This window comes from Hemicordylus capensis, chromosome 2, assembly GCF_027244095.1.
Source record: "Hemicordylus capensis ecotype Gifberg chromosome 2, rHemCap1.1.pri, whole genome shotgun sequence".
Lineage (NCBI taxonomy): Eukaryota > Metazoa > Chordata > Lepidosauria > Squamata > Cordylidae > Hemicordylus > Hemicordylus capensis.
In genome coordinates, this window is record NC_069658.1 from 265,773,560 (window position 1) to 265,801,188 (window position 27,629).

Below are 27,629 nucleotides of genomic sequence, written 5' to 3' on the forward strand. Positions count from 1 at the left end.
GCTCTGACTACTTCCATTGGTAGGCTGAGTAACATAAACATTGCCAGTGTAGAAGAAAGCCAACCCCATTCCCAAGCCTCTGAAAATCTTGATGTGTTCAGAATGATCTGTTCAACATGATTTAGTCTTCAGGGCCAGAGTCCCTCTGGGTGGCGTGTCCCTTCTTTCCCCGCAGGGCACATGTCTGCTATTTTTCCTTTGGCATTCCTTGTCTGGTTTAAGGAGGGCAATCCCATGTGGCCCACGTACAGGAACTCCACCTCCCATTCTCTTGTTGGGGACAATGTCTTGTGTCTGTGCCAAAACCACCTCTTCTACCAGTTGGCACTGCAGAAGGCCTCCTTGCTTCCTGAACTTTGCCATGGAGATCTGTGCTCTCCTGCCTGGACCCCAGGCTTCTCTTATCTCCACACCAGCAACATTATGCCCTTTGAGTCCTTTCAGAAATGTCTTTCTCAGTCATGTACCAAGCCCTTTGTCCTTTTCATGCAGAGGCATGTTGCTCTCCAGGCATCCGTTGCTCTTGGCGGAGTAGTAGCAACTATGGCCACTGTGGTTCAGCGAAGTCTGTGTGCTTCAGGGAGGCACTGGTGCCTGATCCCACCAGATGTTAGTGGTATGCACGGAACCAGAAACTGCTGGTTTGAAGGTGGGGGGATACCTTTTTAGGGACTGGGAGGGTGCTCTCCCCCCCCCCGCCGGTGCTGTCATTAATATGGGTCCCGCAGGGCAACAGCGTACCTCCTAGCTGCCCTGGTATGTTGTGGACTGGAAGAGGCTGCTGTGCGTGTGCACCCTCCCTGGTCCTTAAAGGTACCCCCTGACCTTCGAACCAAACTGGTTCAGAGGTCCGTAAAAGGGCCTCTGAACCGGTTCCGTGCACATCCCTACCAGATGTATCTGTTTCTTCCCCACCCTCCATGCTTTCTGTTTCTCATTGTCTGACATCAGTGCTAGCTTGTTCTCCACCCTTGTAAGCTAAGCTTGCTGATTGTCTTCTCTTTCGGAGAGGCCTGTGTTTCAGAACTCTCTGGCTGTAAACCTCTTCAAAGTGGAGGAAAGGAGGTTGCTCAGTATAATTTTTCTTTCCCCTTGAAACTTTGCTCCCAAACACTGTACTTTGAAGATGCAGTGAATGCACACATGGATCTCTCCCCAATAAGACAGCTGAAGGTTGCAGTGAAGGTGAATCTCAAGTTTGTCATTTTGTTCCTGGCATATGTTTTCCATGGTGCAAATCCACTTCTGCCCCAGAGTTGCTGGAAGACAGGCCAGAAGAGCAGGGAGTCGGCAAGTCTCTTTGCTGGGCACGTAGGAAGTTGGATAGGGATGATCACTCTATTGAGGATTGCCATCAGTGACATTAGGAACAGTGACTGTGTGGAATGTATACATTTGGAGGCAGGATGCCACTGAATACCAGCTTGCTGGGGAGCAACAAGAGGAGAGGACTACTGTCTTCGTGCCTGGCTTGTGGGTTTCTCAGTGGTTGTTTTGGGAAGTGTGATGCTCGACTAGATGGACCTTTTGGTCTTGGCCAGCAGTGCTCTGCTGAGCCATTTGGGTGGTCATTAAAAAAACGGAGAGCTTTTCATACTGGAGTGTGAGCCACCTTGAAGACTTTCTGGTTGGAAAAGCAGAACGGAAGTATTTTCATAAAATGCTGCTAAGGTGTACAGCTTGCATCCCAATTCAGTAGGTGGGTCAGTTTTGGTAAGGTGCTGGAAAGCAAACCACTTGCCCTTCCCTTTCCTGTTCTCAAAGACGACAGCCACTTCTGCCAGTTCCAGGGGGACCGCTGTCTGCCAAATGGAAGTCAAATCATTTTCTCTGTGGTATCGCAGCCTTTCCCAACTGAAAGCCCTTTCTGTTGACATGACCTTTCAGGCAAGGAGGGCTGATGCTCCTGCAAAATGCCAGCAGCTGCTGGGGCTTCGGTTGAAAGCAATCACCTGAAGGGTCTAAAACAAACTGCTTCCCTGCTGCAGCTGCAGAACTGGTGCTGCTTTGCTCCCACTGGCACGGCTGCTTCCAGGTTGTACTCTTGCTTCACGCTTTGCACGGTGTGTGGGTCTTCTTGAGCCACAGCTAAACATTCTGTGGCAACAGGAAGGATTTGAAAATGGCAAGGGGCTGAAAGGCTCACCTATGGAGGAAGATGAGAAAGGGGCTACGTGCACTCTCTTCAAGGCCGCTCCAGAAACTAGCTTGGGACTTCATCTCTGTTCTGCTGCCCTCTAGGTGGTTTTCTTGCACTAAATGCCTGTTGCTCCTTTGCCTTCTTCCAACACACGGTGGTGGTGGTGGTTGCGGTTGCCTACCCGGGAAGTGCTGCCTTCATCATCTTCTCTTAAAAGCACTTCTGGAATATTGCTTCAAGAGTGAGCTACAAAAGAGAGGGGCTAGGGCAGAGGGGAGGAAGGATCACCAAGTGCCTCCCAGAAGCACCAGCCAAGCCCAGGTCTGGCTTCTTTTTGTCTCCTCCACAAACTTGTACTGGATCAGCCTGCATGATGACGGCAGCGGTGGTGGTGGTGGTGCGCACATGCTCTTGGTTGGAAGCAGCATCTATTTCTTGGGCTCTTTGGGCATGATTGCTGCTGGCTTTCACAGCTCCTGCATGACTGGCGGCTGCCTTGACCCAGTTCAGCTGGCCTTGCAATTCAGTGCTTTTGTCCACCGCTTAACAAGCTCGCCATCTCTCGCTCTTTCTTTTCTCATGTAGAGAGGAGCAGCTTGGCCTCTGCGGCCTGCCACAAGCCTCCCTCCCTGCATCCTTGATGCCCATTACCCAGACACACTGGCAGTGAAACTCTGAGGTGCCAGACACCAAGGAGGGCTTTAGCAGAAGTGCACATTGCTGGATAAAGCCACTGACTTGCATCCTCTCCTCTCTCTCTGCCCCAGATCGGCCGACCATTCTGTGCCTGGATCCTCCATCTCTACCGACTTTGGCAGCTGGCAGATGGTAACGGGGAGTGGCAGTATACAGGAGCAGACAGACTCCTCCCTCCCTTCCAGCTTCCCGGATGAGCTCCCTAACAGTTCCCTGTAAGTGTGTTGAGAATGCTGTGGCAAGGGGCCATTTCCTCCCCATTCCCAAATCCAAGGCAGCTAGTCCTGAAAAGGCCTCTGCCTGTGAGACCTCAAGGTCAGTTACCAGTCAGGGCTGATCTGATCATACTGGGCTAGCTGGTCCGTTGGTCTAACTTGGTGTGACAGTTCGTTATAGGGCTCCTCCCTCAGGCGAACATGGGGTTGACTGGTAGTGGGGGTGACTTTTTCCAGCCCTGAGGGCAGAGATGCATCTAATAGGATGCAGAATGTCTGCAGACATCCTTTCTGGCTAAGCAGTGCTTCATCAGAAGTGCTTCTTGCACATGGCTGTACATCTCATCTTGATGTGGAGCTGAGTGCTTATCTCCTTCCCGTCTTAACCTCAAATGCTCTCCAGGTGAAAGTTGTGGCCCTGACAGGGAAGCACAGCCAGCCAGTTGCCATGCTCCTCTCTGAATCGTTGCCTGTGTGTGCTCTAGGTTAGTCTGCCTTTCTCCCCATCTTCCTCAGTGCAGCACATGAAGCCGGGGGGCCTTACCCCCTTGATTTTAATGTTCTCATGCTGAGGACAACTTCTTAGTCTTGCTCAGTCAAGCCCTCTGCTTTCCAAGGGCCTTGCTTGGGGTCCTCTTTCCTGTCCCCCTTTTTGAGGATCCCCCCTCTTCCTGTGGGGTCTTCAAGCCCAGGATAAGGACAGATGTGCTGTTAGTTGATCAAGGGCTCCTGTTGTGCCCAGAGCTAAGAAAAGATCAGAGGGACAAGCTGCCATTTTGAGTGACAGGACCATGATGTGCACGAGGAAAGATGTGCCATATCTGCATTGGTTGCCACCCAAATGGCAGTGTGTGGTTGGAAACCGGAAGTGCCAGCTGGAAAATCGTCCTGCATTGGGACTTGGACCCCTTGATTGCACCAGTGCAGTCTAGCTGGCATCCTGAGCCCCTTTGGGTAGAGGCCTCTTTAGCACACTTTCCATCATTAAGAAAGGATACATAAGTGCAACATGCATCCTTAATCTCCTGGTTAACAAATCTGTGCTGAGTATTGCCACTCTGCCTCCCACCACACCCCCTTCTCGCTTTCATCGGATCCACACAGAACCTTGCACCATACAGTTGCACGGTTTGGAATTGCTGTGCCGATGACAACTTCCTGGGCATTATGGTACCCTGGGGTGACACCACAGTTCAGTCTGGCACTGGCACACGGGTGGTTGTGCAGCATTTGAAGGCCAAGGACCCTGGGGCACTTTCCGCTGATCTTGACTTTGAGGGGCTTGCTGTGATCAAGTGCTTGAGTGTCACGGAGTCATTGCACCAGCCAAGGTGAGCACAAGAAGGAGAAAGAAAGGTGGAAGCGATGGATCTGATTGGGGGGGAGCTCTGAGGAAGCGTTTTCGAGCAGCAATTGAGCTCAGTCATGTAGGTTACCATGCATCTTGCACTGATTCCTGTGGAGGAAAGGATAAAAACATAATGCATGAATATAGAGGCAGAAGATGCTTGAGCTCAATAGAATATGATTGAGCTTGATTCCTCCCATATCCAGTGTGGTGAAGCTTCATTCATTTGTATATGTATTTGTGTTTCCGTTAATGGAACTGAGTAACTGCTAGAGTTTATCTTTTCTAAAGTTGTGGGAACTGTCACTATTGGCTTTTCTGTCCCAGAAGCCCTGGGTACAGCCTGAAATCTGTATCCAGTTTCTCTTGGTGCCAGTCAAGGATGGTAATTCTGTTGCATGCCATCTTAAGATTGTTATAAACTGCAGACGTCAAAATTCTTTTTCGTAATGCCCAGTTTTTTCTCTTGCTCACTCCTCTTTGCTTTGCTTAACATCCTTCTTAATGAAGGTTTCTTGAGAATTTGTCTTCTCTTTTGTGGAAGTACAGATAGGCAGTAGATGAGGCATTTAGGATAGATGAAAGAAAGTACTTTTTCGCACAGCACATAATTAATCTGTAGAATTCTCTGCCATAGGATGTGATGATGACCACGAGCATGGATAGCTTTAAAAGGGGATTAGGCAAGTCCATGGAGGACAGATCTGTCAATAACTACTAGTCTTGATGGCTATAGATCGTCTGAGTTGCAGAGGAACAATGGGAGAGGAGGGGGAGTCCTTTCCTTGCTTGTGGGCTTCCCAGAGGCGTCTGGTGGGCCAGTGTGAGAAACTGAACTAGATGGTTCTTGGGCCTGATCCAGCAGGGCTGTTCTTACATCATGTTCTTACGAATTCTACCCCACCCACATATCTATATAAATTTTAAATTAAGATGTACATTTAAATTGCACATCCTTCCTCATGGGGATTCCCAGTGGTCTTCCATTCACCTTTCTGGCAGGGTCACATCTGCTTAGCTTAAGCATCAAAGACACTCAGGCCCCTCCCTGGCAGCTTTCCAGTTAATAGTCCTTTGGATTGTGAAGGGAGATTTGAAAGTGAGTGAAAAATCCCAGGAACCAGAAAGAGTGCCGAGCAGGTTTTTCATCAGTCTGAGTATTTATCTTGCCCAATGTGTATGGTGGGCAGAATCCAGTGTTCTCTGACACAGAATTAAGATTTAAAATGAAAGAGACCTTGAGGCATATTCCCTGTCTTTCTTCAGTCTTAAGCCCAGATGCTTTGCTCACCAACTGAGGCCGTCTTGACTGTGTCTGTTGTCCCACCCCCATGGGGGTGGGTTGGGATGTGTGCCAGGACTTCTTCTGTAGCCCTGGGGTTGTAAATCACCTCCACCCCAAAGCGGTCCATATGCCCACCCTGCTGCTGCTGCTCTTCTGGTGTGTGGCCAAAGCCTGGTTTTTCAGCACAGCCTTTGGGCTGGACTTAAAGAACTTCTTTGGCTCCTGTGGCTTTTTAAATCAAAATGGTGCTGCTATTTTCCATCTCTGTTGGTTGATTATGGTTTTAAATTGTAAGCCATCTTGAGTATTTTATGGAAAGGAAGGATAAACATATGTTAAGAACAATTGTAAATGTTACAAGGAAAATATGGGGTTCTCAAGCCTCTTTTCTTTCTTGTCCCCTTAAGGCAAAAATGGGGATGGACCTTCCAAGGGATCATCGGGAGAGTAGTGGTTAACCCGTCCCTACCTGCCTATTCTCCTTGCAGGGTGTGCCTCAAGACCAGCTCCAAGATTGGAAACCAGCCCAGCTGATTGAAAAAGATATGCTGGGAGAGGGTTCCCATCTGCAGGGGAAATGGGCAAACGGAAGGATTAAGCATCCCTGTGCACTCTGTCTTCTGCAGATGTGGATTGGAAACACACATTTGCCGAGAACATGTAGTTCTGTCTCCTAGCAGCTGTCCTCAGAATAACAGAGGCTTCTGGTGTGGGCAAGACCCTCCGAAGGACATGGAGTCACCATGCTGAGCCACATTCTGGAGCCCCACGTTTGATGCATAAAATATGCCCTCTCTGTGTTTTTCCTTCTCTCTCCGCATAAAGGCAGTACACTGCCTTCTCTCCTCCCTCCTCCTGGCCCCCGCCAATCTTATCCACCCCTGAACTCTTCTGTAGCTTCTCAGGCTGCCAGTATTTTAATTCTCCTACAGCTGGGCAAATGGCCACAGCCCGGGCCTTGTGATGAGGGACGCAGCTGCTGTGTTCTGTGTGGCAAGGATTTGTGTATGTATGTATTTAGGAAGCTAGTGCAGGGAGCTGAATCTCTGCATTAGGGGAAATGCCACAGCAGAAACCCACTTTTCCTGCAGCTTTAATCTAGAATGGGGAAATCTAGACCAGCACTCTGTTTCTGGCAGGCTCTCAGCAGGAATATGTGACCAACCTGTAATGGAAATGGTGTGGTGTTAATATTTTGAGCTCCCTGCCTTAAGAAGTGGCTCTACATCTTTAGGTATGTTGCGGTCCTTTGATACACCTGTTACTGAGGGGTGATGCCAAAACTGGGTACACACATGCTCTGCTTCTGGTAACTATAACTTTGTTTTCTTGTTTTGCCATCAACTGAACCTCCTAGACCTAGAGCCATCTGGGTGATGTGGTATAAAAGTCTAAACAAACAAACAAAATGAATAAAAACTACTTAATACCCCCTTCAACGGTTCCCAGCATCTAATACTTAGAGGTAGATTGCCTCTACACATGGAGGCTTGACTTAGTTATCATCACACATCCTATTAACAGATCATGAAATTGTATAATCCCCCTTTTAAGGCCCTCTAACTTAGCGGCCAGCACCATCTTGAGTGAATTCCATAACTAATCAGACAGGTGGATTGATTTGAAGTCAAGACAGTTTAAATTACCAAGAAAGAAAAGGTTGATTTTTAAATGAATGATTTAAATCAGGGTTTCTTAACCTTGGGCCCCCAGATGTTGTTGGACTACAACTCCCATCATCCTCAGCCACAAAAGCCATGTCTGGAGATGATGGGAGTTGTAATCCAACAACATCTGGGGGCCCAAGGTTAAGAACCCAGATTTAAATTATGTTTTATTTAATCTTTCGAGTTTCTAAATAAATTCATTCTAAATAGCTGATTGGTGAGAAACTTAACAACAACCCAGGAGAGGAGAGCTGGTCTTGTGGTAGCAAGCATGACTTGTCCCCATAGCTAAGCAGGGTCTGCCCTGGTTGCATCTGAATGGGAGACTTGATGTGTGAGCACTGCAAGATATTCCCCTCAGGGGATGAAGCTGCTCTGGGAAGAGCATCTAGGTTCCAAGTTCCCTCCCTGGGAGCATCTCCAATATAGGACTGAGAGAGATTCCTGCCTGCAACCTTGGAGAAGCCGCTGCCAGTCTGGGAAGACAATACTGAGCTAGATAGACCAATGGTCTGACTCAGTATATGGCAGCTTCCTATGTTCCTATGTTAACCCTGCTAGATCAGGCCTAAGGCCCATCTAGTCCAGTATCCTGTTTCATACAGTGGCCCACCAGATGCCCCTGGGAAGCCCACAGGCAAGAGCTGAGGGGTTGCCCTCTCTCCTGCTGTTATTCCCCTGCAACTGGTACTCAGAGGCATCTTGCCTCTGAGGCTGGTGGCAGCCTATAGCCCTCAGACTAGTAGCCATTGATAGACGTGCCATCCATGAATTTATCTAAACCACACTTAAAGCCATCCAGGTTGGTGGCTGTCACTACATCCCATGGCAGAGAATTCCATAGATTACTTCAGTTTCATGGGATGACCCCTGGTTCTAGTGTTGTGTGAGAGAAAGGTTTTTCTGTCCACTCATGCTACTCCATGCATATTTTAATGGACCTCTTATGTCCCCCTGTAGTTGCCTCTTTTCCAAACTCAAAAACCCCAGATGCTGTAGCCTTGCCTCCATAAGGAAGGGTCTCCAGGCTCCTGATCATCTTGGTTGCCCTCTTCTGTACTTTCTCCAGTTCTACCATGTCCTCCTTAAGATACAGTGACCAGAACGGCACGCAGTACTCCAAATGCGGCCGCACCATAGATTTGTATAAGGGCATTAGAATACTAGCACTTTTATTTTCATTCCCCTTCCTAATGATCCCTAGCATGGAATTGGCCTTTTTCACAGCTGCTGCATACTGAGTCGCTACTTACAACAAGCTGTCCAGCATGACCCCAAGATCTCTCTCTTCCTGGTTAGTCATCAACAGCTCAGACCCCATCACTGTATGTGTGAAGTTAGGTTTTTTGGCCCCAATATGCATCACTTTACCCTTGCTTACACTGAACTGCATTTGCCATTTTGTACCCATTCTCCCAGTTTAGAGAGATCCTTTTGGTGCTCCTCACAATCTGTTTTGGATTTCACTACCCTAAATAGTTTAGTGTTGTCTGCAAACTTGGCCACTCAGCTGGTTACCCCAGCTTCTAAACCATTTATGAACAAGTTAAAGAGGACTGGTCCCAGTACAGATCCTTGGGAGATCCCACTTCTTACTTCCCTCCACATCTAATTCTGTGTGCCTTGGTTTGAGTGAATGCAATTGTGAACAGTATCCACACAGGTATGCTCATGTGCTAGGCAACCCAACTTCTAGATCATTTTACGAACAAGTTAAAGAGCAATGGTCCCAGCACAGATCCCTGTGGGACCCCACTTATTACTTTCGTCCATTATGAAAACTCTCCATCCATTCTTACCCTCTGTTTCTTCTCTTTCAACCAGTTAGCAGTCCATACATGAACCTGTCCCCTTATCCCATGACTAAGTTTCCTCACCAAAGGCTCTTGAGTAACTTTGTCAAAAGCTTTTCTGAAGTCCCAGGTATATTCTGTCAACCAGATCACCTTTATCCACATGCCTGTAGACACTCTCAAGGAACTCCAAGAGGTTAGTGAGGCAAGACTTTCCCTTGTAGAAGCCGTGCTGGTTCTCCTTCAGCAAGGCCTGTTCTTTGACATGATCTCTGTCTTTTACACAAATGGGCTTCACACATGCACAGATACCACGTTGGAATCTTCCAAGTTTCTGCTCTCCTGTCTTGGCGGGAGTCCCGGCCCCAGCTGCTGTATGCGGCTGCACCACTCCTCATCCCCTTAGTCTTTCATTGTCCATGCTTAGTCAGCGCTGTTGGATCTTCAGAGCTTCGAGCTGCAAGTAGAAGATTGTGTTTTTCCATTTGCTCTACCCTCTCCTTGTTCTTATTTGGCTTTATTTGTTTTTCTGCATAATTTCAGGTTTTTTACATTAGGATTTTTGTTTTCTTGCTCCCCCCCACCCCAGCTCCCAGGCGGGAGAATTTAGGCCTTACTCATGTCATATGGCAAGCAAGACCACTCTTAAGAAGTGTGTCTGCTGTGGGGTGAAATTACCATCTTCAAATACCCACAGCAGATGCCTATTTTGTTCAGGGGAGTTGCACACCATTGAAACCTGTGTTCACTGCCAGAAGTTTACTAAGTAGGCTAGGAAGAACAGAGCTGTTTGCCTGTGTTCAGCATTGTGGAAGCAGGCACTGTGCTCCTCCCAGGACTTAACTTCCAAAGGTGCCACTAAGATGTCCGGCGACAATATCCCCCTCTCCATGAGCCTTGGCCCTGAAATGGTGACTCAGCACTCTCCTAAATCCCAGTCGGTACCGACAGCTCTGGAACCAAAACCTGTCATGCTGTCAATGTCGGCTATTCTGTTGTCATTTTTGGCATCGCTGCTGCCAACCCCTATACCATGGGGGTCAACACCAAAACTTCTGCCACCCAAAGCTACTAGGGGCTCGACTCTAGGATTGTTGACCAAAAGAAGAGAAAAGGCTTCACATCTATAGCCTCCTTTGCCATTCCTAAACAGAAGCAGCTGCTGGATGCCAAGGCCGGCCCCAGAGAAACTAAAAAAAAAGAAGATCCAAGAGGGCGATAGACACCACATATCACAACCCTCGGTCTTGAGAAAGGACGCTCCAGGCCCAAGCACATCATTGCAGCTGAATCAGAAAGAGCTGTCCCCACCAATGCCAGCCTCTACCAGTGTCAAAGCTTCCCTCGAATATAGGCCAATGAGGCCTCACTCTCCAGAACAAAGGCTGGCTAATGAACCAGGCTACTCCTTTTTGGATGCCAGCGATTACATTCCCGAAGATCGGCACTCGTATGATAGATAATAGATTGGCTGACTATTGGTACCTAGATGATTTAAATGATTGGGGTCATGTGGACTGATATAGCAACTACCGTTGGAGCTGATCTCGATCTCTATCCAGTCAGTAGATCATAGACCTAGCCCTCACCTTAGCAAGCATTCGGAGCAACAAGTCCCCCCTCATCTGCTTGAAGACTTGGCGATGAAAGACCTACAGGCAACTGAGAAGAGGACACCCACTGACATTGGAGATTTGTTGACTATCCTCATACCGAAAGAGCCTCAAGCAGTACTGGAATACGCCGAACCTGTTGAGTCTGATTGCTTGGGTTCGAGCCAAGAAGAGGAATCTGAGGAGGAGGAAGTACAATCCCCAAGCTCAGGGCTGACTTTGTTGGGGTCTTCGCCACAGGATCTTCTCGCTGACTCAAAACCAATTTCACCGTCTGAGGATCTAAAACTATACTTCAACTATGTTTCCAGGATGGCTACAGCATTAGGTGTTAATCTGGACCAGCAGCAGAAGGATGAGCTAGACCCTTTGTTTGGGCTCGTTGATGCGGATGTCCGAGTCCCAGCATCTTCACCACTGAACATGGCACTTCTAGAGATTGTGAAGAGCTAATGGAAGAAACCCTCATCATTGCCCCAGCCTATCAAGCGCCTTGACAACTTTTATAGGGTTCAAATAGAGAAGGACTCTTCCGCCTTTTTACAAAGGCATCCTACCCCTAATTCTGTTGTTGAAGCCACATTCACGGAGACCAGGGGAAGGCCTACAGCTAATCCAGGCAAGGAAGTAAGTAAGTTGGATGCATTTGGTAGACTCCTGTATTCAGTGGCTGCCTTGCATCTGAAAATTGCAAACTCTCAAGCATACAGTGCCCATTACAATCACTTTCTTTGTGAGGTTACACCATTAATTGAACAGCTGCCTACTAAAAGATCCTGCAAAAGTGTTCGTCAAAGAGGTGGCGCAGTTGGTGAAGGAGGAGCTATATTCTGCAAGGCATTCCACTGAGTGTGCTGCAAAGGTCATGGCAACTTCAGTAGCCATATGCTGGCACACCTGGCTAAGGTCCTTGGGCCTGACATATGAAGCACATTCAAGAATTGAGGGCTTGCCCTTTGAAGGTACAGCGCTTTTTGGGGAGATGACTGATTTAACTGTGGTGGTGGTGCATCACCCACAAGATGACACCACAAGTAGTGCATATAGAGGGCATACAGAACCTGCAGGCAGATGCCCTCAGAAGGTCTTCAACGGTTTCTCATGGCTGGGTGCTCAATCAGGGCACTCTCCTCCATGTTTTCAGTAGCTGGGGTACCCCACTCTAGTCACTTCTGCTACAGAGAACAATATGCAAAGCACAATGTACTGCTCGAGATCTGGGAAAGGGACCAACTCCTTGGGGGATGCATTTGTGGTGTCTTGGACAGAACATTACTTACCTTTTTGCTCCAATCCCATTAATTCCAATGATTCTCCTAAAAAATCAGGAAATAAGGGATCAAGTGCATTTTGGTAGCTCCATGGTGACCCTGGGGCCATGGTTTCTGTGGCTATGGTGGATGGCCTCAGAGTTCATACCATTCCCTCTGCATACACACCTTCCATCTCAAGTCCCAGGACAAATGTTGCATCTGGATGTAAAGTCCCTCCACCTGACTGTGTGGAAGATCTCATCTCCTTTCCCCTAGATCTTCAGGAGGTCCTCTAAGCATCTAGGAAACCTGCCATGGCAAAATCATACTCTCATAAGTGGAAGATGTCCGTCCCTTAACAGTTCAGCAAGTTTGTCCTTACTTATTGCACCTGAAGCACTCAGGGTTAATGTTAGCTTGATTAAAGATTCAACTTGTGGTGATCGTCGCATACTCCTCAAGGACTGAGCACTCCTGGTTTCACCATCCCATGGTCAGACAAATTTCTTAAAGGCCTATCTCATGTCCTCGCTGACAGCCCTGTAATGGCCCCTGCATGGGATCTCTCCTTAGTTCCGGCCTGTTTTCTGGGCCCCTGATTGAGCTTCTAGCTACTTTGGATCCCTGCCTGCTTACCTGGAAGGTTGCATTTCTGGTAGTCATCACTTTGGCGTTCAGAGTAAGTGAACTCCACGGGTTGAGAGTGGATGCTCCCTACCTGATTTTCCATGCGGACGAAGTGATCATGAGACCAGATGTGCAATTCCTGCCAAAGATGATCTCAGCATTCCACAGCAATTAACTTTCTTTCTTTCTTCCAAAATCAGTCTATGCTGGTGGAGTGCTGGTTGCACCTCCTTAGACGTACGGTGAGCCTTGGCCTTCTACCTTAAGCGATCTGGGGAATGGAGGCAATCAAAGCCCTTGTTCGTGTCTTATGAGGGACAGAGGCAAGGATGCCAGATTTCCACACACACCTTGTCGTGGTGGATAGTCTCTACAATTGAACTCTTTTACAAGTTGGTGTGTAAGCACCTGCCACCTACAATCAAGGCACATTCCACCAGAACCATGGCATCTTGGGCAGCCCTTGTGAAAGTGATACCCCTAGAGAATATCTGCCAGGTGGTCCCCTGGGCATTGCAGCATTCCTTTATCCAGCACAGTGCCATTGATACTCGGACACGCAGGGATACTGTTTTTGGCAGAGCTGTTCTCCAATCTATTTTCAGCTAGACCCACCACCAGGTAAGACAGCTTGCTATGTGCCCATTTGTGTAAAAGACAAGAGACCACGTCAAAGAATGACAGGTTGGTTACCTGTAACTTTGGTTCTTCTAGTGGCCATCTGTCCTTCTTACATGCCCTCCCATCCTCCCTGCAGACATCTCCTAAAGGCAGACTCCGTGACTGAGGAGATGAGGAGTGGTGCAGCCACATATAGTGGTTGGGACTGGATTTCCCACCAAAGCAGGAAGATTCTGACATGGTCTCCGTGCATGCACAAAGCCATTTCTGTAAAAAGTCAGATGACTACTAAAAGAACCAAAGTTACAGGTAGGCAATCTGGCATTTATCTATATATTTTTGTCCTTAAGTATGCTTTCCATCAACTTATCCAGCTCAGAAGTTAAGCTAACCAGCCTGTAGTTTCCTGGATCCCCCTAGATCCATTTTTGAAAATCTGAGTCATATTAGCTACTTTCCAGTCCTCTGATACAGAGTCTGATTGTAGGGACAAATTACACAGTTTTAATATTGTGTTACCTTGTATTTTATTGTAAACTGCCCAGAGACATGAGTTTGGGGCAGTATACAAATACGTTAAATAAATAAATATCCTCAATAGTGCCCTCATCATCTAAGGATCCAACCTTTTTTTAAGGCATAGATTCTCTTCATGTAGCAGGGGAGAGCAACTGTCCCTATCCACCTCCAGCTTGGTATCCCTCCAGTGGCTGTTGCTAGTGTCTGTCATATGTTTCTAGATTGAGCCCTTTGGGGACAGGGAGCCATTTTATTTTTATTTCTCTGTGTAAACCACTTTGGAAACATTGGTTGAAAAGCGGTATATAAATGCAGCAGTAAGTCAGGCCATTGGTCCGTCCAGCTCAGCATTGTCTACGCTGATTGGTAGAAGCTGTCCAGGGCTTCAGACTAGAGTCATTCCCAGCCCTCCCTGAAGATGCCAGGGACTGAAATTGAGACCTTCTTGCATGCAAAGCAGATGCTCCACCACTGAGCTGCAGCCTCATCCCCAACACTGAAAGAGAAAAGCTTGTTCTGCATGGTCTGAAATGTATTCTTGTGGAGGTCCTGAATCTTATCCATCCATTTTGAACATCTGTAATGAGGCAGCTTGTTTTTTGGCCACGTTTAAAATGGAAAGCTCTCCTCACTGTGAATGAGCTTGATGACCCGGAAGAAAAGTTAACACTTGGAGCTGGGGCATGTGTGTGTGAGAGAGACTGTGTACTGTCCAGCTCACCCCAGCAAGGACATGAGTGGTCTTAAGACTGTTCTCCTGCCATTCAGCACAAGTCCTGTTGGTTTATTTCCAAACACCTAGCAGGAAGCGACTGCTGAATTTCCTCTCTCCCCCCCTCCCGCCTGCCGCAAGCCCCTCTCACCATCCACTTTGGAGAGCTGCAGTGTCACTAAATGGGTAATTTCACAGAGGAAGCAGCATGTGGCTGAAGCCAAGGCTTACGCCAAAGTCTTGTGTAATCTCCTGATAGCACTGTTTGCATCTTGGGAATTTCTAAGGAAGAGCTGTGAGCTCATCCGTAGTGACACAAATAAGCCGGGCCTCTGTTCATGGGGAGCTGTGGATTTAGAATTTGGTCGGTTTTCGTGGGGGAGGGAGATGGCCAGGCCAGACCGTCCCCTGTAGTACCTTCTTGTTTGTGCTGTCTCTCATGCGTGCATTCGCTGAGGGTAGCCCGGCATCAACATGCAAATTGAGGTTTGGTTTTGATAACTGAGACTTTGCAGTTTTATGCTGGCAGATGGGAACTCTGGGGGTGGGGAGGATCACAGGGCTGGAGACGGTGATGAAAGGAACAGCTAACCACCGCATGCTGTAATCCAGTGTTCAGCAGACACATGGCAAGTAATTACAAGCAAATATGATTGAGAATGTGTAGGTAATCATGAGGGCTAGAAACCAGCCTTTAAAAAAAAAAAAAAAGAGTCCCACATTTGGCACCAGATAAGAACAGCCTTGCTCAAAGTTCCATCTTCTCTGAGACCTGCTGGATGCCAGGTGGGATTGCAGGAGAGTGGCAGGCCTGCTGTCACAACTGGCCAGTCCTGTGCATGTTAACTTGGAAGTCAGTTCCGCTGTGTTCAGTGGGGATTTCTCCCAGGTAAGTGTGGATAGGATTGCTGCCTTGGTTGCAGCTCTTGGCCTTTGATTCCAATTGGTATGGCGGTTTTCTTCTTACATTTTAAAAGCCTCCCAGTTTTGGAATATTATGGAGGAAAGCTAAGAAGATGGATAGAGAACCTGGGTTTCCCTCCACAGGTTGTGGGCCTGCTCTTTCTGTGAGAGGGTGTCAGGCTAGTTGACACTCCGATTTATGCAGCTTTACTTTCAGATACACAGACCTGTTCTGCAGCTTCAAAGATGCAGTCTTGTGATGGGGAGTTCTGCAAACTCACCATGTTAGAGCAGTGAGGTGATGGGGCAATTGGGAAGGCTGTTGGCCCTGTTTGCCTCTCTCCCTCGTCAGGCAGGCAGGCTAAACAGAAGGCCCAGTGGGCTGCCTTTCTGTTTGTGTTGGTTTTTAATCCAAGCCTCCCATCGTATCTCCTGGGCTGTTCTTTCCGGACTCGAAGCTGGTGGCAGTGGGTGGCTTTCTGATGCTTAAATTCAAATTAACGGTGCCAGATCCTAGCCTGTGAAAGACTGGGGAGATGAAAGGGAATCCTTGATGGGCAGGTTTGCGCCGTGCCCTTGGGATGACCTTTTTGAAGGGATGTCTTATTCTCTTTGAGAGAGATGGGAGGAAATGGGGGGAGGGGGGGCATGCATGCATGCATGCCCGACAGAGATTGTTTTTCTTAAGACACTTGGAACAGATGCCTTTGAACTGTAATCTCCCCTTGCGCTGCTCTCATCAGGAATGCCTTGTTTGCTTCTTCCCTCTCTCCGCCCCCCTCCCCACCCCACTCCCAACAACAGTATGTCGATCTGATGGAGAGGAGGCAGGTCACAGGGGATGCCTTGGCCTACTCTCTGGCTCCTCATCTCTTCCACAGAAGGGGAGGCAGAGGGAATATCTCTATACTAGCAGCCCCAGCTGGAAATCCTTGGCAGTGGGGAGGGGGGGTCCCCTCTTCCTTCTCTCCTCCGGAAACTGGCTGCAGAGGAGAGGTGGACAAGAAGGCGGGGAAATGGCTGGCTAATGGAGCCAGAGGAGCGTTGCTAACATGGAAGCTTCCTGCCAGAAGGCTTTCTCCCAAAAGCACTTTGCCGAACGCCCAGGCAGCAGGACGCAGTGCGTGGCTCTTCCCCAGCCTCCAGCCCTCTCTCTTCTCTTGGCCGGCAGTGGGCTTTAGAACGAAGAGGGAAGCCTGGAAGATCTTGCTGAACTGCCTGGCTGCCTCTTTGCCAGCGTCCCTTTTAGCAGAGCCGCAGGAGGCGACAGGTGGGGTGTGTGCTATAATTGGGGCTGGTGGAGCAAGCTGTGAGCCAGAGGGGCGAGTGGAATCCTCCTTTCTCTTGAACAGTAGTGCGCTTGGAGCTCTCCAAATGCTGACACCGGCGAGATGCAAAGTCTGCATTCAAATGGAGTTGGCCATGGCGGCCTCCTTCCAGGGCTATGCTTTTCCTACAATACTACTGGGGTCCCACCACCACCAGTACTCCAAAGCACCAACTTGCTGCATGGTCAAGGCCTTCCCAGTTTTCCCCTTGGTGCTCTGCCCCTCCTTCTGTGGTCTGCCCTCTCTCTTGACTTGAGCCCCCAAAGCCCAGCAGTGCTGAAGTGGGAATCGTGCAAGCCGCAAAGCAGCCGGCGTGGAGTGCAAGAGTTCAGGCAGCCTCGGAAGCAGCTGCAAGGAGCAGATGCTGCCTCTTGTGTTCTGGGGTGCTGAGGGAACGCTGCAAAGCTGTGGAGCCAGAGCCCCCAGCAGGACACGGCTCCATTCTTTTCTTATTAGCAATGGTTTACGCCACCTTTTCCCGATCAAAACAGAAAGGCTCAGGGCACCTACATAGATGCACTCGTCGGGCAATAGGAATAAAGTATAAATTGATGGGGGGAAATTTATGACCAGGTCCGAAGCAGCTGGCTTTAGAAACCATCTTGTGGCCATGAGCCTCTTCCTTCTTTCTGTGTTGAGGTTCAAAAGACACGGGTAGGGACGTCTGCTGCAGTAGTGAGGTGTGCCTATGCAGATGTGTGCACACGTGCATACGTGCTTTCTCTCTGTTCCATGCCAGGAACGGGGAGGCAGCCTGGCTATGAACCGTCAAATCCTTCTTGGAGCTGCATTCCTACAGTTCTCTCTTGCAGCGGGGTCTTGGGAGCTAGGGGCTAAAAGACTGAGCTGAATGAACCAGCAGGTTCTTAGTTTTGCTCTGAATTCACTCCGTCTGAAGCAAGCCAGTATCCCTCCATGCCACTCCCCACTCACCCCCAGTCCTACAGTCTATGATTCCAATGCTTCCAATGATTCCAATGCTATGATTCCAAGGTTATGTTAAGAGCTGCATTTTGTAAGGCTTTTTGCATTTTCTGCCTTTACAGGCTGGTGATGCTGACCGAACGGCAGTCCCGGTTGGAGGAAGTGCGTTCAGCGTTCTTGGCTGCCTACAATGACACAGTAGGCCAGAAGTCTGTGCCGCCTAGCCCCTCGGGAGCCATTGGTGGCCTTCTGGAGCAGTTTGCCCGAGGCGTTGGACTGAGAGGAGCCAGCATCCTTTGACCCTTCCACGCAGTCTGGGTTGTCTGCTAGTCTGAAAGGCAAAGGAACCTACAAGCCATGAGAGCCCAAGTGCCAGCTTCTGGTCTGGGCCAGATAGGTCTCTGGCCCTGTTCTCTTCTGGATGCTGCCGGCCACACTGCCTAACTGCCAGCCCTTCTGGGTCCACCTCTGACTGACTGGTCACCGCCTCCACTTCCTGCAGCCGGGCTGGCTTCTACTGGAAGCTGGGGTTGTCCCCCACCCCCTCCAATCATGCTGGACTTGGTTAGCTCTGACAAATCACCACAGTAAAATGTATCAAAACATCCCCTCTTCTGCTTCTCTCATGTTCAACTGGGGTTTTTTGTTGTTTGCCTTGTGCGGGGGCTTCCCTTGTCCTTGGAGACCTTTTTGTGGAGAGACTCCAGTCAGGAATGTTTTAGGTACAATGGAGGTTGTTCAAGGGATAGAATTAGTTGCTAAGAGCTGTTCAGCATCCCTCCCAGCTGCCCCCTGACGCTTCAGACCTTAAGCAAAACCCTGACAGCTCTTATCAGGCTAGATGTAGTATGTGCTATAAATACCGTTCTCAGTCCAGGCAATCTGAATCCTCTAACCCCCCCAAAGTCTGAATTTTGTTAAGTCTATGAATTACGCAAATAGATCAAATGTATACATTTCTCATTTTGCACAATTCTGCAGTGTTTACTATTTTGCCTGATTGATTCTGACTTGCTAGTCATGAGAAGGATCTATACAGCCACTGGAAATCTTCTCCAGCTTTTGCTCTGCCTTCTGTAATCTTGGCAGACATTGCCTGTATACTTTCAAACACTGTCACAGAGGGCTAGAGCCTTGCTCAATTTTTTGTTTAAATGAAAAACATTTTTTCAGGAAGCAAACTTGCCTAATTGCCACCCTCTGCTGCTTTACTGTGCTCCTGTGAAACCCCAGCAAAAATATAGTCCTGACTCTTGTCTCTGGGTGGTAGTGATCTAGACAGAAGGCTTTTCTCTCTCCTTGCATGGCAGAATTGGCCTTGCTTTTGAAGGGAAGAGTGGAGTCCTCAGCCTTGGTTCTCAACTACCCGTGGCTCTGAGCTGTGCCTGTTGGTCACGGAGTCTTGCTGCAGCAGTTTTGCAAGATATGAAATGGGAAACCAGATCAGGGAGGTCCCCCCGCCACACACACACACTTTTTACTGAACTCCCTTGCCAAACCTGAAACCCCATATCTTCCCCTCCCCCACACAATGTCTTCCTACAACAAAAATCTTTTAAGAGGAATTGCTTCTCCCATTTTCCCTCTGCCTGCATCTCTGAACAGGATGCTGGACAAGATAGGAAGCCTGTGTTTTGCCCCAGATCTGTAGTCCTTCCTTTTAACCACCAATGTGATTATACCAATTGGACACTAAAGCTGCAAATGTGTGAATGAAGTAGGCTAACTGTATATGGCAGCATCTTTGCCCTTAATGGGCCATTTCTCATAGCTCATTAAACTGTTTCCCAAAATTGAGGTGTATGTGTAAGAAATTGGCACAAAGGGCAGAAATGTAGTGGTTAGTGTTGCACTATGATGAGCACATTCTCACAGGCTTGTTAGAAGAATAAGATGGTGGTGAGAGAAAGGAAGGAACCTTCTATGCCAGCCTGAGCTTCTTGGTGGTATTTAAAAGGTTAGGTGCCTCTTGGTAGGAAGGGGAGAAAAACAACACTTTCAAACGAAGGCTGTACGAGAGGTTCATTGTAATCTTTACATTTAGCGTCTTGAGGTTAGGACGTCTTATGCCTGAGGGGCATGTGCTTGGAAAGGAGACATGGAGTGAGGCAGCAGGTACATGGATGCTAAACAGGATGGACTCAGGACAAGGTAAGGACTGCCTGTCCTAGGGCCAGCAAAAGCATGGCAAAGGGACAAGCTCTGGGCTGGGCCTGGGGATGTCTTCAGACCTGAAGCCTGCAATACTAAACCAGCTGATTCACTAAGGCACACACAATTTACTAAAGCAGTGTTCTTCAGTGTAAGGCCTGGCAGCTAGTGGCACCTCCCCGTCAATGCTATGTGCAGCTTCCGGACTAATTGTTTGCAGCTGTGTGAAGCTTCTGTCAAAGTTGTACAGTTCCCCCCGGCACAGTGTAGAGGCAACCATTGCCACCATGCAGTGCTGCGGTTTCCCACAAAGGAGGTGGGCCTCCTTAAGGGGAAACAGAGCCCTCTTGAGCCTCCGGCCACCTTCTGTCTCTCTTCCTTCCTCCCTCTCCCTCTGTCACCCTGCCATTTAAGTTGGCTGAATGCTGCTTCTGGTCTCTGCCACCTTTCTGCTCCCTGACCCTGGTGCTTTTCTCCCCCATCATTCTGCACTCCAAAGCAGCAATGGACCTCCAAGCAGAATCTGGCAGTGAGGTGATGAGAGAAGGTGGGGGAAATGTGCCAGGGAGGGAAGCAGTGGCTTGTTAGGGCTGGATTGATGAGCTCTGTGGGCCAAATTTGCCCCATGGGCAAGCAGTTTGACACCCCTGCCCTGCACTATCTTACGAAGGTGTACACAGAGTGCTGGGGTGTATAGCTCTTCTGAACTTTCTGTGAGAGCTCTGTCTTCTCCTGAAGGGTCCTTCCACTACTGAGCAAAAGTGCGGTGGCCCGTTCAGTGGGAAATAGCTTGAGCACTGAAGGTTTCTTACTAACGCTGACCCTGCTCGAAAAATAGTGTAGAACATAGTCCTAAAGCCCTCAAAGTAAAATCCGTTTCCAGTCTCTTAGGAAAAGGGTTTGTTGGAGCCCTACCAACAAACTTGGGTTCTTCCCAACATCACACTGTACAGAATTTAAAGGTTCCTGAAAAGCTCTGAGGCATAACTCCGATGCTAGGGCACCGCCACAAACTCCGGTTATCCATGGGCATCACGGGGTGCCACCTAACTCCTCTTCAGTTTAGTAGCCCCCGCAAAAGGAGCGAGCAGCTTCTTTCTTCCATCCGCAATATAGTTCTCTTTGGGGGGAATGGGGGTTGAGATCTCGCCCGACGGGGCCCATTTTTTGCCCTTTAGCGGCGCTGCGCGACTGTTCAGGCAAAGAGCCCGGAGTCGCGCTGCTCCTCCGCCTTCCTCTTCTGTGCTATAAATAGACCAGCCCACGCATCGGGAAAGCGGCGGAGCTTTCAAACTCGTCCGCTTTGCAGCGAGTAGGGAGATCGGGAAAGGAGGAGGACTGGGGCAAGTGGGACCCCTCTCCAGTTTGCACCCCGTCCCCACCTTTCCCTTCTGGCCCCTCATCTGGGCGGAGCTGCGAGGGGGAAGGCGTCGAGCTGAGGCGGGGTCCGGGCTCTTTCTGGGCGCAAAGCGCCGCTACAGCTGAGAGGGCGGGACAACTCCGCCGCGCTCCTTCTCGAAGGCAGCCTGGTCCGGCCGGCTTCAGCACCTTGGCCAGCTCCGTGCGCGGCGCTCCGACGGGGACACCCAAGCCGAAAGAAAGGGCGGGAGAGTAGGGGGGTCCTCCTCTCCCCCACTCCGGTCCCTCCCCCGCCATCTACACGTGCTGCCACCTGGAGCGAGAAGGGACGCGCCTAGGCAGAGCGAGGCAGAGCAGCGATCGAGGAGACTCCTGCGCCTCGCTGCTTCCGCCTCCTCCTCCCCGCCCCATGGAGCGCACCCCGCTTTGCCCCTAGCGCTGCCTGAGTCCGGCGAGGATGGCGTCTCCGGGAGACCTGGAGCCCGCGCCCTCCAGAGTGCCCGCCACGAAGGTGGAGCTCACCATATCCTGCAGGTGAGGAGGTTGGGACGGGAGCCGGGCCAGGGGGCAGAAGGGGCAATCTACCTGCACGCTTGCTGGAGCTGGAGGATATTTCTCAGGTCTCTCCAGTACTTGGGAGGCGGTTGGTGGGGGGTGCAGAGCAGCGAGAAACAGCTCCGGGCTTGAGAAACGGCATGAAGCGCATGGATTTGTAAACAGTGCTGCTGAGAAACTCCCAGGGTGTTTACTTAGACCAAAGTGTATCCTGATGGCCCAACGGCTGTGCGCGTGGGAAGCCAGGCGCACAGGGTGCTAACATGTCTTACACAGCCTGTGCATTTCACGATCTCTATGAATGGGTGCCAGTCTGGGTGTGTAGGAAGTAGGGGTGGGTCCGCTATTGTGTGTGCTACTTTTGACACAGTGGGGCACTGGCAGTAATGTTAGTGCCCTGCATAAATCACTCGTGTGTGTGTGTGTGTGTGTGTGTGTGTGTGTGTGTGTGTAATGGCTGTCAGCTTTATGGCTGCCATTTTCACGTACAAGCTACCTGTATGTAGGCTACAGTCCTGAAGACATGGGAAAGTCAACTCCACTGAATACAGTGGGACTTGCATCAGAAAAAACATGCACAGAACTGCGCTGCATGCTCAGTTTGTGTCATTCTGTGTTTACACTGGGGTCATTATTTATTTATATGGCACCATCCATTTGTCTATGTCACTGTACAAAGAAGAATCAGAGGGTGGGTCTTTGCCCCAAGGAGCTTACAATCTAGATGTTGTTGACACAAGGGAAACTATGGAGGAAGAGAAGGGAAATGGTGGCAGCAGTAAGCAGAGGAGGAACATGTGACTGTTCCAGTTATATGTATTTGAGCTTAGTTGCAGAAGGTAATAGGGACTAAGGCGTTGTGCCAAAGGTTTCAAGGAAAGGGAAGGTTTTAAGAAGGGATTTGAAGGAAGTCAGATGAGGTGTTATGCAGGTGTTCCAAGAGGGAAAGCATAAGGGGCTGTAAGGGAGAAAAGGGGCGCCAACAGAGGGAGCAGGAAGCCTTTGGAAGCTCGAGGGTGCTGGAGTCTAGATGGTGTAGTGAAGATCTCTGGCAAGAGCGTAATGGGGAAGGAGATCAGAGAGGTTGGGAGGGTCAAGGCCATGGAGGGCTTTGAAGTCAAGAAGGAGCTTGTGCTGGATCCTGGTGTGGTCAGGAGGCGGGTGAAGGGATTTATTTTATTTTATTTAGTGCATTTTTATACCGCCCTAACCCAAAGTCTGATTGAAGGAGGAGCGCAAGAGGTGAATGGTTTTAGCACAGCAGAGTGCTAGATGAAGAGGTGTGTGTTCCTTTCGTGTGTGTTCAGGTGCTCACACTATGTTTGTTGCCATCTGGGTATGTATAGTCTCCATTTGTGCATGCAAAAGTGTGTTTTTGGGTATGTTTTTCATACACAGTGTTTCCCATGTCCAGGTGGCACTAATCTGCATTTAAATGCCTGCAGTGCTCTCTTGCACAGGTACCATTGTGTAAAGGCAGTGTACTTGAGTTACAGGGTTGGAAAGAACCATGAGACCACTAAGTGCAGCTCCTTGCCTTGGCAAGACTCTCTGTATGTGGAGAAGGCATGCTGAAGAGCACTGGAGATGATCCGCACACACTTTTTAGGGAATCAGCTCCTTGGCATCCTCATCTGCTTCCAGACCAGTTTGTTTCTGGTTATATGTGACTTTATATGACCATGTGCCGATTTCTCAGAACATGTGTAGACAGTCTCGCTACAAAGCACAGAATTTGGCCCCTAAGGCAAAGTCCAATATAGTTGACAGAAACCTCTGATCTCCTTAACAAAAAAGCAAGTTATTAGTCCTCATAGGAACACAGGAAGCTGCCATATACTGAGGCAAACTATAGGTCCATCTCGCTCAGTATTGTCTAACCAGACTGGCAGTGGCTTCTCCAATGTTGCAGGTAGAAGACAGTCTCTCTCAGCCCTATCTTGGAGATGCCAGGGAGGGAACTTGAGACCTTCTGCTCTTCCCTGAGTGGCTCCATCCCCTGAGGGGAATAACTTACAGTGCTCACACATCAAGTCTCCCATTCATATGCAACCAGGGCAGACCCTGCTTAGCTATGGGGACAAGTCATGCTTGCTAGCACAAGACCAGTTGTCCTCTCTTCATGCTGACAGAGAAAAGTCTGAAGAGAAATGCTGTTGGTTTCTGCTACAGGTCTAGAAACCAGAGAGTTAATTAATGGATCTTCCAACTGTCAGGAGGTAGGGGCTTATCCCTGTTCTTATATATCTAATTCCCTTTTCCTTACAACCCGTTCCCTCAATCCTTCATTCAGTACCTGACACAAAAACTGAGCATCACACCCACAATTTTATGTATAGGAAAGTCAGGCGTATGAATTAAGCAAATCTCTACAAACTTGTCCAATTTGCATCACAAAATATAAGATGTGGTGTTTTTTTCCTGACTGCAGAATATGAACAAAATGCAGGTAGTGATCTAGTTCAGATTGACTGAGAGATGCTAGGAAGTATTTCAGAGGTGGGCAGCTGAGAAAGGAAAAGAGCCTTTCCCTCTTCTTTAGGGCCTGATGATGGGGGACTAGTTGTGAGTGTAGCTAGAGGGGTGGGTGCGGTTCGGGGAGAAAGCAGGGACCTGGCTGGGCTGCTGGGAGAAGGTCTGTCTGTACCGCAGCAGTGCCTGGAGCCAATCAATCCTAGTCCCTGGAGGCTGTGTTTAAAAATAGACCTGAATGGACACAGAAAAGAAGCCTTTCTCCTCAGCCAGGGAGAGGAGAGTGGTTACCACAGGCGATAGGCATCCACCCACTTTGCTAGGCGAAGAGCACAAATCTATACCCCGTGATGAACAGAAAGCATGTTTCTCATTGTAACAAGACCAGGCTGCTTCACTGTTAAAGGTGTCGTGTCAGTTCTCTGCTAGGGGCCACTGCCGGGCACAGAGCAGAGAAGGCCATACCAAGTGGGATAGCCACATGGAAGCCCTATCTCCCCATGCCTGTTAGCCACAATGGAACTTCCATGTCCAGAGGTAGCATGTTGCAGGACATCAAATGACAGGACAAACAATGAGAGAGGTGACTGTTACCCTCACGCCTCACGTTTAGCTTCCCAGAAGCATCCAGCCAGCCGCAGAATGTCTGAGCTTTTGATCCAGTCTAGCCAGGCTCCCCTTCTATTTCTGATAAAAGCGGAGAGGTTGCCTGAGGTCCCACTCACACTGAGATGGTTTGTGAATGGTAGTTCTTCCCATTCCTTTGCTTAATCTTGCCACCTGTGCAAGTTGCTTACTCTAAGGATGCTAAGGTGTCAAATTAGCCCGGAAGGAGAGAATTCCTTCCATCCTTTATGATTCCAAAAGCTTCACAATTTAACAGTGACTCTTTTGGTATTTGTGTGTACCCTGCTTCTTAAATTTTGTTTAAAGCCTCTTGGTTGCTATGTCAAGGTATAACGGCTACCAATACCTTTAACTCAGCCTTGCAAGTAGTTAAGAAAAAATCCATGGAACCAATACCATACCCCGTTGTTATTATCATGGATTCTACCTTTTTGGTCATCATTTGCTAGGGTTTGATGGATTCCAAAGAGAAACCTCTTTCCACTGAGCATAAGTCCTGTCCAAACTGTCTCCCCTTACAGAATCCTCTCTCAGGACAAATGAAATCACAAAGAGATTCCTAAAAATTATGTGGAAGCAGAAGCAGGTTTAGGTTGGACACTGGGAGGCATTTCTTAATTAGAAGAGCTATTTGACAGTGGAAAAGGCTGCCTTGCAAAGGGAAAGTCTCTCCTTTTGCTATACGTTTTCCAAGACCATAAGGAGAGTATGGTCATATGAGTATGACCATAAGGAGAGCTGGTCTTATGGTAGCAAGCATGACTTGTCCCCTTAGCTAAGCAGGGTCCACCCTGGTTGCATATGAATGGGATACTAGAAGTGTGAGCACTGTAAGATATTCCCCTTATGGGATGGAGCCGCTCTGGGAAGAGCATCAAGGTTCCAAGTTCCCTCCCGGGCTTTTCTAAGATAGGACTGAGAGAGATTCCTGCCTGCAATCTTGGAGAAGCCTCTGCCAGTCTGTGAAGACAATACTGAGCTATATAGACCAATGGTCTGTCTCTGTATATGGCAGCTTCCTATGTTCCTAATAAAAGCTAGACAGCTATCTGTCAGGGATACTGTAGCAGATTCCTGCTCTGGTCCTGAAGACTTCTAAGAACCTCCCAACCCTTACATTCTAATAGAGTTATCAAAGAAACTGGACTTGTGGGATGTTTCCAGTCTTTGGTGAAGCTTTAGGCTCATTCAACCCCTCAAGGATAGGTAAGTCTTCCTCTGGAATATAGGAATGTTGGGGGCTGCCTTATACCAAGCCAGTCTGTTGGTCCAGTTGGTCCAACTCTGTATCATCCACACTGATTGGCAGTGAGTCTTCAAGGTTTCAGGCAAGAGTCTTTCCCAGCTCTACCTGGAGATACCAGGGATTGGGCCTGGGACCTTCTGCATACAAACAGATGCTCTACTACCAAGCTACAGCTGGATCCCCGACGGGGAATATATTACAGCAAACAGTGTTCACATGTAGTCGCCCATCCAAATGCAAACCAAGACAACCCTTGCTTAGCAAATGGTACAATGCATGCTTTTAACCACAAGACTGGCTCTCCACTCTGCTTGTTGGAATTCTGAGGGAGGGAAGGGTCTCCTATCTGTCAGTGTTCAGAACAGTCAGTAATTGCAGGAAAAACTTTGCGGGTTGAGTGGCTTATTATCATCACACGCACCCCATTCTTGCTCTCAGAAAGGAGAAGGAGCCATCATTACTGCTGCTTCACACCAGCCTGTCCTCCACAAAATGGACAGAGGGATATTTTTCTCCCTCTCTCAAAAGAAGAACTGGGGGGCAACCAAGGAAATTGATGGCAGTAGATTCAGAACAGACAAAGTAGATTCAGAACAGACGTACTTCTTCACACAACACTCTTGCACCCAGGGAAGGGAAGGGACTGGACCGATCCGATCCACTCTCTAGCTGATAAGCAGCAGCTATAAAAACCAGCAACCAACTCCAACACCTGCTGGAGCAACATCCATCTCTGTGGCTGTATGCAGCTTTCTTGCTTTCCTGCTCAGAGCTATCTGATGTCCCGACTCCTTTTTCCGTTGACGTTGTCTGTGTCCTTCCCTCAGCAGAGGTCCCAGCTCAGCCTGAAAAAAACAGATAGAGAAAGAGAATGCTGGGCTTGATGAAACCTTGGTCTGGTCCATCAGGACTGCTTTTATGTTGTTTAAACTACAGTTCTTATGTGAAAATACAGGCTGCTAATTTGCTATGGCGGCCATTGCATGTGCCTAGTGAAAGAGACGTTTTCGAAAGACAAGCTGCAACCACTATGGAGAATGAGTGAGTGTGGCATAGCTATAAAACTTCTACGTAGCCCTTCAAGGATCCCTTTCAGGATGTAGACATGGCAAATCTATTAAAACTATTGGCCTACATAAAAGTACTCAAATTATTCCCATTGAAATTCAAAGAACCAGTTAGGCATTGCCTAATGTCCTTTTGATTTCAACGGGGCTACTTTGTGTAATTTTCCTCATCCTATCAGACATTTAATCCATTATTTATTCACATATTGTTGAAATGTAGTACATTTAACATAGAATTAGATTTTATTTTAAAACTTCTGCCTGTCCTTCTGCCCGGTGATAGCAACCAAATCTGTATCCTGGTTTTCCATTTGCCCATCCATGCCTTAGGATGTTGCAGACCTCCACTTGCTTGTCCCAGCAGTCCAGGAAGCAAAAAAGGACGCCACCAGCTGACCCTAACCCTGCCACTGGGTGAAATGCAAACAGTTTCTACTTGACTGAGGAACTCGGTTCTCTCTGATGAAGACTGAAAGCCTCAGCTGTAGAACCTCATGGGGGAGAACAC

The 27,629-nt window shown here is 48.7% G+C and overlaps 2 protein-coding genes across 6 annotated transcripts in view; both read left to right on the plus strand.

Moving 5' to 3' along the window:
* The window catches only part of MTMR14 (myotubularin related protein 14), a 117,424-nt gene extending 99,175 nt beyond the window's left edge, over positions 1–18,249 (plus strand). For 3 of the 5 annotated variants that reach the window (XM_053297912.1, XM_053297913.1, XM_053297915.1), the window contains 2 exons: positions 2,908–3,051; positions 17,767–18,249. In XM_053297912.1, the coding sequence (XP_053153887.1) occupies positions 2,908–3,051; positions 17,767–17,944 (322 nt within the window). In that variant the 3' untranslated portion in view covers positions 17,945–18,249. The remainder of the gene's footprint in view (positions 1–2,907; positions 3,052–17,766) is intronic. The other 2 variants (XR_008316566.1, XM_053297914.1) reach the window with 2 other exon arrangements.
* A 2,830-nt stretch (positions 18,250–21,079) lies between these two features.
* Positions 21,080–27,629, plus strand: part of CPNE9 (copine family member 9) — a 61,942-nt gene continuing 55,392 nt past the window's right edge. The window contains exon 1 of the mRNA XM_053297993.1: positions 21,080–21,688. Coding sequence (XP_053153968.1) covers positions 21,612–21,688 — 77 coding nt within the window. The 5' untranslated portion in view covers positions 21,080–21,611. The remainder of the gene's footprint in view (positions 21,689–27,629) is intronic.